We start from the raw sequence: 16,344 nt of genomic DNA on the forward strand, positions 1-16,344 counted from the left end.
CACTCATCACAATGAGTAAAGATGTAATCAATGCACTCAGCTGTGAAACAAATATTGGATTGGCACAGTTATCCTTACATGATAAATGGAGATTAGGGAAGCTGCTCGTCAACATCATACGCACTCCCATAACGCTCTTGTTTTTTTGTCAACACGCATTTTATGAACTTTGATTTCTATTTCACACCTCAGCCATAGACTCTGTTTATAGATAATAGTGGGTGGCTTTGACATTACAGCGCAGAACGCCACATGCCTCTGGTTTTTGAAGCACCCTTTATATGGCTGACTAGATCTAATGCTAGCGTGGAAATGATGTGATTCACCACCCTCTGATCTTTTAACTTCCCCTGATGTGAATCACCCTCTTCTGCGGATTCCTTAAGATCAGCTGTGGTGACTAACTGAATCAAAGAATAAACCTTCATCTTTGGCTAGAATGGCTTCATTGTTGATAAGCACATGCGACAGACACGGACACGGCAGAAAATAGTCCTCCAACAAAAGCAGAATAAGAAAGATAACTGTTATACAATGTTACAACTCCCCAACTACTACACACACTCATTATCCTCCTGGAAGAGAGAGTAAATGTGTTTCCAAGCATGGAGGCTTGGTGGTTTGGGTGGTTTCAGATACCACATGTGGCTCTCATTGTGAGGGTGGAAACACACAGCATCACAGCTTCTTTTAGAAGCATAGTACGTTTGTTTTTTTCCCCTTCCTGAGATTGAAACTAAAAGCTTTGCAGATACCGTTACTGACACAATGTCATTGTACAGTGAATTTGTGCCATGTTTCTAACACAAACTCTACAATTCTCTTATAGTACGAGTTGCAGGGTTGCTGACCCTCCCTTACACACTCCTGCATCGATTATATCAGTAAACAGATGCGATTACTAATGTGATGTACGACCAGGGAAAATTCAAACTAATGCATTTGCATGAATGGAAAAAAAACGGACTAATAGTGAGAAAACAAGGGCAACACCGAACCAAACACACAAAGTAATGAGCTGGCAAGACATATATTGTTTATTTGTTTCTTGCTTTGTTCATTCACATTAATGATTAATTCATAGCAAAGCTAAACGGATGGATTGAGGAAGGTTTGCCTCCGTTTCTGACCCCCGGTGGTGTAAATGCTGCCCAAATCCAGACCCCACATCCTGGGCCAGAAAAAAAAAAACTGTTTATTTAACACTAAAAGAAAACTAACACTTATTCATGATCTTTTTTTGGACAATGAACCACAGTATGTGGGTAGAACGTACAAGATATTCTGCTTTTTGTCGAGAATCTGTGAAAAATAGTGATTTCCCAAAACTACACATTTACATATTTCAAGCGTTGATCAATTTGTTAGTAAAAAATGTTCAATTTAACATCGACTAAATGTTAATATGTTAAGGTTTCATTTAGGGCAGTGATTCTCAACTGGTGGGTCGGGAAAAGAGCGGGTCACGGACCCGTACTTAGTGGGTCGCGGACAGCTGATAAAAAATAAATAATTAATGTGTGTCTCATGTTGGACTTGTCTTTTCTTTTGAAAGAAACTTATTTTGACAGGCATGCTGTGGAATGCATGTTGCACAGGAAAATATAGGAATTTATGTTTAAAAAAAGATACATGTGTGTTCTCAACAGTTATTTAAAAAAAAAAAATAATATAAAAATAAATTTGGTTGGTTGATTTGGGTCCCAGGGTGAGACCAGTTGAGACCCCTGATTTAGAGGACACATCAAAGCGATCAGTAGATGCCTCTGAGGAAGACTGACAGTTGGCAGGAGATCAAAGTAAGATTCAAAGTAAATTTCCTGTAAAAAATTGTCGGAATGAATTAAACCGCAGCATATTGTTTGAAAAAAGAAGAGAAAATGAAGTTACTGGAATCATATGGCTAAATACTAAATCGTAGCTCAAAACCTAAATAAAAGTACCTAAGTACCAGCATCTTTTCATGAGTACAGTAAATGACCTAAGAAGATAAGATTTTAATAAGACACATGTATCATAAACTTTGATTGAATCTCCCTGGGAGGCTTGAACAGACAAACTAAAGCCTCGTCGACTCGTAAACTAACCTCCCATACTCCTTCTATTAAAGACACATGCACCCGCTTTCTCTCTTTCACACTAGGAAACAGGCTTCACAGGCAATGTAGGAAGTCTTGGCTGGTCCCCGGACTCATTTCAAACACAAAAACCCTTGCAAATGAACCCAGTGTCTTTTTTCCTGGAAGTGTAGCAGCATGTTGTAAAGCTTGAATACTGTTAGAAACTTGATTTCCATAAAACACGGACAGAAACTGCTTGCGCGCACAGTAAGTTACTTTAGCATGAATTGATTTGCATTCTCAAAACATTGATTTCAGAACAAGAAAGAGCAGGAAGATGAGAGAGAGTTTAAACGTACCCTCACAGATTCTGTCCAGTCGCTGACGTTTTACTTTATGCTTGTCGACCAAAGCCATGTTCTCGTAGCTAGAACTGCTCGCTCCTCTGTTTTGTTCTTCGACCCCCCTTGCTCCGGAACAGACTCGCAAGGCTTTCCTCTTCAAGACGTTGATGTTTTGTGTCTGAAATTCACAAAAGCAGGAGCAAATAGTGAAACCAGTAATATAGCATCAGTAAAACTCAAACTCTTTGTAAAAGCAGTTGATTTGATACAGGCCTACTGCACTAAGTCATTGAAAAAAAGCTCATTTTCATTTGCAGGCTTACATACAATCATTTATAACACTGTGCAAAGCATTATATGTGAAAATCATGAAAAAATGCATGTAATGCAATTATGTTGAAGTGTGCAGAACAGTTCATTTGCTATAAAATGTAAAGACAGGGTTTTCCAACCTGGAATTTAAATGGGGTCCTTTGAACTGTTTAGTAATTTAGAAAAAAGAAAAGAAAAAAAACTGATTAAAAAGACATTGTTTGTAAACAACTGTATTCTATACTTTCACTTTCTCAAATATAAATCTAGCTCAAATAAAATGCAGTATAAAATATCTGAGCTAATCCTCGGGCTACTCTGTTATTGTACCACAGTATTAAACGTGATCAAAAAGTAATTCAAGAATATATTATAGATTTTTGATAATATGATGGGGTCACGATCCCAAAAAGTTTGGAAAACCACTGTGTTAAAGTTTCATGTATTCACACAACTTTTTTCAGGAAGTTGACTTTGATCTCCTGACATATCTGGAGATCAAAGTCAACTTCCTGAAAGAAAGTTGTGTGAATAAATGACACCTTAACATATTAATAAAAAAAAAAAAAAGACAAAATTAACTTGGTGGAATTATTACGCGGAAGTTCACACAACTTTCTCTTAAACTCTCCACTAGAGGGAGCTAATCAGGGGAACAGTAATTTTTAGAAATAAATAGTGAAATGTCACTTATGCAACCAGGTCTAGTTAAATATATCAGTGCACAGCGGAGGCCGACTAACGCAGAGTTAGCAATAAATGAGGCATTTCACTAATCATTTATGTTCAATGACTGACGCTACTCTAAAAAGCAATCTCCTAATTTGCTCCTGCTGAAGCCTGAGGGATCCGGCACAGTTTTTTAATAGGGGACGAATGAAGAAATACAAAGACAGACGGAGCGAGGATGGCACAAGAATGCATAAACACATGGAGGCAATATGACAAACAGAAATGTGGGCTTCGTGCACACGCACTGAGGACAACGAGTCACACAAAGGAATGTGGGTCAGTTAGTCAGCAGCAGCCAGGAGGAGGTTGTATCAGCAGAATAAAGACATTAAAAAGGAGGTTAGTGGGAGGGAGGGGAAAGTAGAAAGCACTCATATAACAGGATGAGTGCATGGGGAGAACATTTTCAGTGTCTATCATCAATTAAGGCTTAATACCCAACATATACATCATCAGAAAGACTGACTTCACTATTCATATGATGATAAATCAACACTTGTCCTGTATATGCAATTAAAACCATTATGAGTTTGCATTTGCGATGCATAGTAACAATGTGGCTGTATGATGAAGTGAAATTGCATTTTCATTTGGCCACAGCTGTCGGGGCGGGAGGTGCACTGCAGCAAAAAAAAAAAAGGGAGTTTCTAACAGAAACAACACTGAGTACTTGCACTTCTTTTCCTCACAATTCAGTTGTGCTTTAGTCTCCCTCCTCCACAAGGTATGCCTGCCTGCCAAAGAACTGAAGACCCACATGTGGGAGTCAGAAGAGAAGTACTAAAGTACAGGAGTGAAAGCAGGAAGCAGTCGCTCTGAGGCGGGGGTTGTCGTACAGCCCATAGTCTATGAATAGAATAGACAGGAGGAGACATGCATGGGCATCTCTGTGACTGCAAGCTGCATGAGCAGCAGCACTATAGGTCACAAGTGAACCTGGCAATGTATTCCAAAGCCTCCTGATATAGACATCACTTTCCTGATGGCTGCCTTCACTGACAAATGTTCCCACAGGCAGCTGCAATGGTGTATGAACAGGTGCCAGAAAAAACAACTTCACATCACTCACAGTAACATGATGGTTATAAAATGAGAGGTTACAGAAACACAGCCGCAATGAAGTTCTGCTAAAATAAATCACTCATCGAACAACACCAGCAAGATGGGATTGTCTCGTTTTGCAGCTACTTTATGACACAATATACAAGATGTAAAGGTTAAAAGCTGCACGTTCAGACTTCTACAATATGATGTGCAGGATAGAGTGAAAAAAATGTGTGTTGTTATTATTAATATATTGATGTTACACCTTTAACTACTCAGGAAAAACTAAACTCCAAAATATGTCAATCCAAATAAACTTGCACCAAAAAACTCAAACATCAACTTCATGAACAACTAGAGGTATGACGATACACTCAGCTCATAAGACGAGACGAGACACGATACTGGGTTCACGAGAACGAGACAAAAACGTAATTTTAAGAAAACTACAATGATAAAATATAAGACTGGACCAACAGACTTTTATTTAATTGAGTTGCACATGCATTTTGAAATGTTTTATTATTACTCTTTACATGCATGATGTAAGCATGACCTTTTATTAAACTTCTTCTTTTACAAATTGAAACAAAAACTAAAATTTATAAAAGTTTAAATAGATTTTTTTCAAGTGCAAACAATGTTATGTGCAAAACCAAATCCAAGTTCTACTCTGTCAATACAGAGTGTAAATAGTGCAAACAGAGCCTGACCAAGTATGTCATTAACAACATTCTGCAACTACACAGACATGTTCTTTTAACTGTTAATAAACTTATTCTACCACAAAATGAAACTAGAACTAAAATGTCCTCTTCTTCTTTTCCTTCTCCTGTTTTAGGTTCTGGCAGGCTAGACGTAGCAAAGATGCATCACTGCCCCCACAGGTCACAAATAGAAGTTTAGATAGCTCACAAAAAAAAAAAAAATATATATATATATATACACACATATATATACACATATATGTATATATATGTAGATTCTTGCGAGACAGATTTTTAACCCGACGAGAAATCTCGTCTTGTTTAATTTTGCGATATCTTGTGGCATTAACAACCTAGTAGCTCAGTCCGTAGAGACATGGGTTGGAAACCAGAGCCAGGTTCAAGTACCAATGCGGACCAAAATACGGAAGTTGTTATGGTAGCTGGAGAGGTGCCCTTGAGCAAGGCACCAAACCCCAACACTGCTCTGGTGTGCTCCCTTCATTGTAAAAGCAGCCCCACTCTGACATCTCTCCATTAATGCATGTCCACAGGTCCTGTTTGTGCATGTGTGTGATTCGAGCCTATGTGTGTGAGAAGCATGTCCCTAAAAAATAACAGAGTGCAATGCAATTTCCCTTCAGGGATTAATAAAGTAATTCAAATTCAAATTCAACACCTCAAAGCATTGACAAGAGGTCTGACAGGAAAGCAAGTAAATTTCTAATCCCACTAAATCCCCAACAGATTTGAGTCATTATGAAATATTGGATTGTAAGCCCACAGGATAGTTATTGTTTAGGTCATTACTTCAATGACACACCACTGCTTACAACAGTGTAATGATCTGCCAACCAAACTCGGCAGAGGAAACATCAACGCAACATATGCTATGGTTGATGTTTAAACAACTGTTTTGCAACTTTCTATATTTCATTCAACATTTTTGAACAGTAGCAATACTTTAATACATAAGAAAGTAGAACTAGTTATTAATCATAAAAAACCCTTCCCACATGCAATCACCAAATCATGCAGTTCAGTTCCATGCAAGATTGCCTTTAGGCCAATCATCCTAAAGGTGGATAACCGTTTGTAAAATGTTGTCATTGTAGATGATGTTCGGAAAATATCCAAACTTAATCTCAAAAATGTAATTTTTGACAGCATTTTGAATTTGAAGATTTGCATTGACTAAAGTTGTAATCAATGCAAATGACATTTTATTCACTTATGGAGCAAATAATATGCTGTAAAAAAAAAAAAACAGAAACAAAAGAAATTACCAACATCTTCGTGCTATCTAGATGCAATTTGTGTAATTTCAGATTTTCTTATTATTTTAAAATCCGTTTGAAATCTGCCTTTACACGACAACAGCTCCTGTCTTGTTTTGCCTAAAATTGTCTGGTCTCGACCCTTGCTGCACAGCAGCTATAATTCTTTAATATTTTAATTTTTTAATTTTAACAATTTTAACTCCCTTGGGATAAACATGTTTAGTTGCGCGTGGAAGAACTCACTTAAGACAAAAAATACCTTCTAAAATGTTGACTATGTACAAAAAAATGTATATGATCTTATAAAATATGGTAACAAGTAAGTTATTCTATATAACTAACATTTACACAAGCTTCGGCTCTCAGTGAGCCGAAGCTCTTCCTGATCTGCATCTATCTGTTTTACTTTGGTTCAAAAATACCCATTTACTTTAACGTTTTTTACTTCTCTTTGAAGTTACTCAGCACTGGCATCCCACCCCAACCTCAAAAAGCACATGCACACTCACACACATGCACACACGCACACACCAACAAATAATCTCAAACGAGAGTTTTCTGTCCAAACGTCTCAAATGACAAAATGGCAAACCGCTCAACTTAACGAAAACAGCCTGCTCAGCAGTTTGAGAGGTTTTTTTTTTTTTTTTTTTAAATACCAAACCCCAGTGCTGTGGTACACATGACTTCATTTCCATAAATTCATTCCAGACTCATGTAAAATGGAGTGCCACTTAATTTCCAGCGGAGGAGAAAAAAACCTGACTTCACGAAGCGGGTTGAAATGTCAACAACAACTTTAAGCAAAGCTCTCAGACGGCAGAGTGCCAGAGAGGAAGTACAGTTATGTTGCGACCCTTGGTTCTGAAAACGCTGGATTTTAACATGACTGAGTGCTGTTATGCAACATAACAATAAAGAGATTGACCTTAGAGAAAATAGGTGCTGAGACCTGAGGAAGACGAAGGGAAAGCCACACACAGAACCAAGACACACACACACACACACACACACACACACACACACACACACACACACACACACACACACACACACACACACACACACACACACACACACACACACACACACACACACACACACACACACACTTGCACTTAATGCAACGGAAGAACACAACTCATGCGACTGTAGAGGAGCGGTGTCACTGTTGTTAACACACACTGCACCAAGTCTGGTAATCATGTTCACAGAGTCCCTGACAAGTCTGTACAAAAGTGCCGGCTGTCTGATGTGATGGGTGAGGCAAACCGCGCAACGTTCTGTTAATAGGTCTTTTTTTCTCTTTGAAAAACCAGGTTCTGGATGAAAAAAACCAACTATCCAGATTTATTTTGAAAAAAATGTATTGTTAAGAATAGGTTTTCAGTTATTCCTGCGGGACCAGAAAAAACTCTTCTGAACCCCAGGTAACAGGGAAGTACTTATTGTTTATAATCCTGTCATTGGGTTACTTTAAAACACCTTCATAATCCCTCTTATTATTTTTTGTGATCAAAACTTTTATTGAATTATTGGGGAAGACATATCTAGAAAAGTAAATACTGACAAAATCCGTGTATCATTCATTCATTCGTTTTTCATTATGTAACAAAAACATGGCAAACACAAAAAAAAACACTCACTATTTGTTTCCAAAACCAAAATGAAAAAACGGAAAACGCCTTGTTTTTCAATTTCAAACTCTTTTGCTTCGGTACAGAAAACGAAAAACGGAAAATGAACACCTATATTAATTGTCTCCATTACCGATTGGCCAAAGTACGTGACACAGAAGTGTACTCTCATCCGACGCTAACGGCTATGCTAACGGCAGTTCGGCGTGACAAGATCGCTGCTTCCAACTGTGCGTCCGAAACGTGTCCTTGTCGCTTTAGCTGGTGTTGGGCACAGAACCTCCTCACGGACATTTCGGAGGATTTAGAGACTCCTAAGTGTTGCAGAGCTAAAGATATCTCGGAATGTGTAACGCTTCACTTCACTTCCAAATAAAGGTGTTTGTTTTCCGTTTTTCATTTTCCGTACCGAAGCAAAAGAGTTTGAATTTGAAAAACAAGGCGGTTTCCATTTTGGTTTTGGAAACAAATATCAAATAATGAATGTTTTTTTTTCATTTTTCATGTTTTTGTTACACAATGAAAAACGAATGAACGAATGATACACAGATTTGACAGGATTCCATTGGCACAAAACATAAAGCACGCAGGTAAATACATCGGGTAAAGCTCAGTGATTGCCCATTGTCAGTTCCATGCTTGAACAGTCGCTGGTCGAGCCTTGTTAAGACGTGCAGTCGTATGTTCGCGGTTGATAAATCCCTCTTGTTATTGATCTAAAGACTGACTTATAAATAAATAAACCTGCCAATAGTTATCCCCCCTAATGAAGCTCATAAGTACATACCAGGTGTAATCAACTACAAAGCCAAACATGCAACTCGACTGCAGGGACATCACTGTATGTTTATGTTTTCTACAAGAAAGCCTGAAGCTGGAATTAGTCAATTAAAACCATTGAATGTTAGAGGTACGATAGAGTTGACAATAAAATACACACTAATGGTCTCACGATAACAATACAATATTTTTGGAAAGGGGAAAAAGACCCACTAAATGATGTCATCAATATGACATTTTTCAAAAAATAATATTCTGAATGTACAGAAATAGATTTGTAACGTTTTACTATTATGATATACCATTGCACCAAATATCCCCCCACCTTTAATCACTTCTTTTTTTTTACTTTAAATGAAAGGTTTTATGTCTTATTCTTTTTTGGTGTTGTATATAAATCTTGAAATATGGCCATCAATGCATTCTGGCTATAGGCAGAAGACGGAATTGCCACATGAGCCAATGGGGAGCCTTGAAACTAAGTCAACCACCTCAACTCATAGGGTTGAGACGAAATTTGTTGTTTTATGCTTAGAAAAATATGTAGAATATAAGAATAAAATAAACCATGAGCTGTAGCTAGCGTTATGGAGGCCTGGTTAGGTCGAAATCCTTAGACCCACAGGTTGGGCAGTGTGTGACATAAGTTGTAAGGTAATATGGGATTGATTGCCATTTACCCATGATTCAGCAGTTTGTGGATAATTTAATGGATTAGTAATGTAGTTTGGCAAACTGTTGGCCCTAAAGCATCTTTCATAAGGATCCCCACAAAGCTAGAAACAGCTCTGTTTTAATGTAATAGACCATATCTGGCTTGTCTGCTGCCGGCAAACCAAACAACAGATGTTCTTTATGTTCTTTTTAAAGCGACACTTAAAACGAAAAATAAAAGTAAAGTAAACTAGGCATAGATCAAAGTGCAAATTTGGACTTTTGTCTATCAAAAGTAAGTTAAACAGTAAGATAATGTTTCTGTGAAGTAACATGCTTGTTTCTCAGTTGTGACGCAACCATGTAAACCCTCACATCATTGATAAGGGTATAAATTCAAATTTCAAGAACAGCTCTTTTCATATACATAACAGTGGACAGATTGAAAGCACAGTATTGAGGACTGTTGAAAGTTAAGAGCTGACAGTAGCGGTTGTGAAATGTGCCAGATGTACACACCAGCTGCGTTGGGCAGCTTTTCACAGAGACACAAACAGAATTAAAAATCTTTATCAGATGCCATAAATCAAGTCTGAGTGCTTTGCCAGGAGTTGCATTGCATTGTTGCAGCTGTTGCATCACTCCCAATGGTTATGAATGCATACAGCGCTGCTCAAATCTGACACCTTCCAGAGAAAAATCACAAGCAGAAAGACACTTTGTCTCCTCAGAAACAAATCTGTCCGTCAGTCTTTGGAGTTCATTTTTCCATCATCTTAAAACCAAACTTTGTTGAAGGAAGTTTTATGCATGTAAAAGCTGCCAGAAACTCAAGAAGAAACAAAGAAAACCTTTATCTTGTACTTGATTTTTAATTCAACAGTTAGTGACACTGCCTCTATAAAGCATATTAAGTAGGGTAGTAATAGTAAGGTGGAGGTGAAGGTGCTTTTTATCCATAAAGTCCTCAATGTGCTGATCGTAAAATATCTTTTTTCGTACATAAGCCCAAACATTGTCCCTGTTGTTTCTTGGTTAGATTAAATTGAGCATTTACATGAGAGAAACTAATAAGAGATTCATATCGGCCAGCTCAAGATTGCAAATTTCCTTGTTGTCAACAGTAGGACAAATTTGGTTTCATCCAAGACAAGTAGAGAGCGTTTTCTAGTCGCAAGCTGCTTTAAATCTCATTAATGCAGTGTGCCGAAGGACAGGGATACCCTGCAGTCAACATTTGCGGAAGAATTGTGTAGCAGCTATCTAAAGTGACTGCTTAAGAGTCTATGATTTATGTTGCTGAAAGTGCAAGGTAGCAGAAAAAGAAGAGGCAGTGAGGGGAGGGGAGTTGAGGTTTCTCAGCTCTCATTAATCGGATAGTTGGGGCTCTGAGGGGCACGTAAAGCTGTCACTCGGACTGTTGATTTACACTTTTCTCCTCCCTGCCAGCCTCCTCCTTCTTCTCCATCTAACTACACTGGTCACTGACAATTACGGCTCAACCATTTCCACTCTCCATCATCATCCTGATAGCCCAAGTCCATCTGAGCCTGTGTTTCCCTTTGTACCTCCCATTGAATGTGCTGTCAACCTCTGGCATACACCGTCCTTTTTATTTGCCATTTCTCCTTCACGTTGCCTTTTTCTCAGAACCATTTGGCCATTTTTACCTTTCCTTTACCTCCTTCGCTGCATCTTTCCTCTCCTCTCAGCTCTAAATGAAATGAGACTACAGCTCTGCTAACTGCTGACTTCTGCTAATGCACGATTTTGTAATAATGTCTATTCTTGAAGTCATCTGGGAAACGCATTATGGGGACATTAATGTCCATGGTAGCTCATAGTGCTACCTACTGGCTTTTGCTTATAGTCGTCTTTCTTTCAGCTGTCTTTGCATCTAATGATTTTTAATCTGACGTTAAATCTTCGCTGTCAGTATCGGGGTAATCTAAATATTCATGACACTACCATGTAAAAGCATGGTAGTGTATTTCCTCACAGGTTTAAAGCTACAAATATATTAGTTGATTCACACACACATGAAGTGACAAACACTACCAATCAGACCAAAACCTCTTATACTCACCCTGACATATATTTCAGTGATAAATCTGTCTACTCCACTTTACCGACTCATAATTTGACGATACTGACCTCGGACCATTTCAGTGATGGACGTCTCTACGAGCTGATAAATAGCAGCACACAGAACTGACATGAGTGAGTTTGTCAGATATGACACCGTTTCTCTTCAAAGTCACCCTGGATCACACCAGCATCATACATCATCTGCCTATTTTCCATAGTTTATCCTATAGTGCTCAATATACTTATAATAACAAAATCAGATTCATCTGACACAGCCAGTTCCTTTTTCAGGTCTGTGGTGCCCATGTTTCAGGAGATAGCAGCATTAGCACCCGGACTATTGCGAGGCTTTGCAGCTTCATACACAACAAAATGTGGTGCAAATGATTATTTTATTGCTTCACTTTTCTTGTTCCGTTAGAAGTGACCTATAGCACTGATGTACCAATTCTCCTAGAACCAATGATATGTTTTTACAAATGAGGTTAGGTTATTGTGAGTGTTTATTTATTTGTCTGTGAACATTCTAAAAACTAATGGACAGATTTTAATTACATTTTCAGGAAATATCCAAAATGGGAAAAAGGACATGTGATTAGATTTTGGGGATGTTCTGGATCAATATCCCGAATTTTGACCAGATTTAACAACCGAAAAAATCTTGTATCATTAGCGAAATTAAACAACTTCATATCTGGGTTTGTAATTTACCAATCTTCATGAAATCTGACTCAGACATGTAGAGTTGGGTCCTCTATCAGCTCACCAAGTTTCATCCGGGTCTGGAAGAAAACCACCACTATGGATACACTTTCCTTGATTTATGTAACATTTATGTGAGAATGCAATATGGGGGACTGCTATGACGTGATAGAGGTCTACACTCTCTGAATGCTTTCTAGTTACAGTATTTATTTACCAGTGTCCTTTTACTAAACTTCAACTGAAAACAACAACGCAGCATTTCCTAATTTCTTTCAAAGACCAGGGATTAATTATGGATGAGAACCAGCCATAAAACACAATCATATGGTCCTGGAGGGCGGCAAATCTTGCAGCATTTCAAGGAGAGATATTTACCAGGTTTTCTGCAGAGATGTGTTATGGTAATTCATCAAAACAACTTTGTTGGAGCAAGATGACATCTCAAACCAAATGGATTTTAAGCCCTACAGGACCAGATTTAATATGAAAACCAAAATGACTAATTCAACATTTCAGTGTCCCAATACAAATCTCTGTATACAGACATGCTGTTGTCCTTTGCCATAACAGGGAGAAAAATATTGCACCATGAGTGAAGCAATGGCTCCACACTCAATTGGTTGAGCCACTTGTGTTTGAGAGGAGTTGAAAATCTAACCTTCTAAGTTAGGACAGCATTATCAGTTTTAAAGTCATCACCTTTAATGGAACCAATAAAGTTTAATCCTAGTCCTGGGACTCCACAGGAATGTTACGCCTTGCAATTCCCTTTTTGCGTCAAGTAATTTAGCTTGTTTGTTGTACCAGTGTTTTTAGGATTTGGTTGATCCCGACTGAAGCCCAAGGTGAAAAAGCCACAGCATAGTCAATCTAAAATGGCAAGTACATTCTGGTTTAACATTCCGTCACTGCCATTGACGTATATAACAATAATAATAATAATAATAATAATAATAATAATAATAATAAATGTTATTTGTATTACATTTGACACCAAATCTCAAAGTGCTACATTGGACGACAAAATAAAAACAATATAACACAACATATATTAAAAAGACAGGACTAAAAACAAGCATTAGCAGTTAAAATAGGCTTGTGTAAAAACTGAGTTTTAAGTCCTTTCTTAAATGCGTTCACCGTCTGCGGGGCCAGGGTGGTCTGGGAGGGCATTCCAAAGGCGGGGGAGCCGCAGTTGTAAGTTATAAGGAAACCATACAACTATGACTTAGAAAGCAAAATAATAATACATTTGCCATCAAAAGTCCAGTTTCAGTGTTGTTTTAGTTGTTTTATAGAAGGAAACCAATGTTGAGGTGTTCCTAAAGCAAAAATAATTAGCCTCAAAGTCACTGACAGGTCTAAAAAGATCTATTTATTCGCTTAAGCAGTTACTGACCCCAAACATGAAGATTAAAAAAACTCTGAGTATGATCGAAACTCTTCTATGCCTAACAATGTGATCTAATGCTGCATTCCAAGCAACTTGAAACTCTGAATTTTCCTACCTCCTACTTGAAAAAGTGACTTGGAACGCCACCTGAAGTTGGAGCTCCTACTTCGGCAATGTTGGAAAAAAAAAATCAAATGTTATAGTGGACCGCGGTCCACTATGTTTGAGATATTTCAACAACTTTTAACTCGGAAATGCGTGCCGAGTTCTGAGTAGTCTGAAATGCAGCATTACGGTTTTCTCAGTCATTTTGCTTTTGAATGGTTACATTCTGTCCGACATCACAAATCACAGGGTCGTGAGTCTTTCACTTTTGTTTTGGAGCAGATTATAAAACAAAGTCACTCTCAACACACCTCAGACAGTCTTATGGTATAATAAAAAGACATAAAACAATCTGGCGTTTGCCACCCTTGGTTGGAAAGGGGGAAAATTGTGACAGAAACAGTCCAATTATCTTTTTGTGCGATTGCTAGTTTCGAGGTGATTGTAACCTTGATCGTCACTGAAGTACTCAACACTAGCTCAAATTACAGACCTCTTTAGTCCACAGACAGCAAAGCTAACATGAGATGTCTCACTGTCTTTCAAAGCTCTTCAGCACCTTTCTTTTCCATAAGTAACATCTCACTATGAAAAAGCCAATAGTCAGAAACAGACATCATTGTCATTCAGCTCAGGTCGATACTAGAGTTTCATAGACTGAAAATGTTTTCCCTTGTGTTTGCAGGTGTTTTAAGTATTTTCAAAGTCAAGCACTAAAACCATTTTTCTATGAAATATTAGAAACCCCAAAGAAAGGGCAAAGATGAGTGACAAAAAAGCAATTATAATTTCAGCTTTAGAATAATTGTGCATCAGTGTGCCGTCCCTTCAAACCCCTGGCTTAAAAAAGATTTTTCAAAAAGAGATTTGGAACAGAGCCAGTCTCTTTAAAACCCATTCAACCAAGAGCTGATTGAAAAATGAAGATGCCAGAATCTCATTTCAGATGAAAATTTAGGATTTGTGAAGATACTCCAAGCATGACAAACATGGAGCAGATTCAGAAAAAAAAAAAAAAAAAAAAAAAAACAGTCTGCTGCTGGGTCTTCAGTGAAAAGTGAGGAAATGTGACAGAAACAAGTACACACAAACACCTTCTTTTTACATGCCACTGTGATCAAACATTAATATGGCCATTTACTCTCTGTGTAGTTTATAATTGCAATGATAAATTACAAATCATGTCTGGTTGGTTTCAGTGCCATTACACACACACACGTACACACCAATGTATTTCTGTGTTGATGTTGAGGTTAGCTAGCATTAGTTTTAATGGTTGAAATTGATGATCTGTCTTTTTCTACCTATTAGCTACTCTGCACCCGATACATATGCAACTACTGCAATAGCAATCGAGCTGCAAATTAAAATCAGAGATGAGTTCATGACAGGGTTGCTAATGTTCGTATTGAGAATATGCTTAAATTTGCCGTTCGTAAGCTAACTCAACCTTGATGCTAAAATATAATCTAGTCAAAGAGGATTTCTTATGTAAAGCTTCACTTGGAATATCGGATAATTAACACGTTGACATAATTGTGTTTTAAAACTCAAACCGATTTGTTCTTTCTCTGGAACAAGGATTTCAGAGAAGCTCTCAGGGTCATCAAATTTGTAAAAGGTCTCGGTGGAAAAAACATTAAATGTGTTTCACTTTCACTACACATTTAAAAGGAATCAATGCACACAAATTAGTTGTGGTTTAAGTGTTTTGAAAATCCAGTTTGAAGAAAATGAAACCAACTTTATCCCATAAACCAAACAGACATGGAAGATATACAAAGTCGAAAATCCTCTTGATCCTTTTGACATTCCCAGATTAGGTTTCTATATAACAGATCTCTGCATTTGACTTCTCTAGCTTCAAAAGTCTCTCCACCATCCCCGGAATTCTATTACCAATCTCCAATCATTGGTGATGAAAAATACATATTTTTAGTAGGGATGTCCCGATATAACTTTTTCACTTCCGATATTGATCCGATACGATATCAGCACGAATCATACATACTTGTATTGCTTATTTTGTAGTGTGGAATTTTAGAAAAGGCTTGATCAAGTGATGTTACTCAAACAACGAACAATAGTCAACAATAGTACGGTAAGTTACTTTGTTGGAGTGTGAACCACAGTCACCTATGAATAGAAGTGCTGGAGCAGAAAATGTAATGGAGAGCTTATATCGGTTTTTTTAGATGCAGTCCGATAAAATCCGATATTCGTTTTCTGGCTGATATCGGACCGATATCAATATCGGATCAGGACACCGCTAATTTTTAGGTCAACAGACCTGACATTCCTTGATAAAGATATTTGAACAGTAGTTTTAATGAGAAACTTCTCCATTATCTCACAGTTGTCAGTAAATCTTTAAAAAAAAATTCTGGCTAGGTAAAGTTTTAGTTAAAGTTCATCGTTATATAATACATTTGAGACAATATCAATTCAGGAGCATTTAATTAGAATCACCAATGAAACTAATTTATGAGAATTTAATTTAATT

General features: G+C 37.6%; 1 protein-coding gene across 3 annotated transcripts in view; it reads right to left on the reverse strand.

Moving 5' to 3' along the window:
* The window catches only part of LOC114476829 (C-terminal-binding protein 2-like), an 82,076-nt gene that overhangs the window by 52,368 nt on the left and 13,364 nt on the right, over positions 1-16,344 (reverse strand). For all 3 annotated transcript variants that reach the window (XM_028468784.1, XM_028468785.1, XM_028468787.1), the window contains exon 2: positions 2,420-2,582. In XM_028468784.1, coding sequence (XP_028324585.1) covers positions 2,420-2,477 — 58 coding nt within the window. In that variant the 5' untranslated portion in view covers positions 2,478-2,582. The remainder of the gene's footprint in view (positions 1-2,419; positions 2,583-16,344) is intronic.

Source organism: Gouania willdenowi, chromosome 15 (assembly GCF_900634775.1).
Source record: "Gouania willdenowi chromosome 15, fGouWil2.1, whole genome shotgun sequence".
NCBI lineage: Eukaryota > Metazoa > Chordata > Actinopteri > Blenniiformes > Gobiesocidae > Gouania > Gouania willdenowi.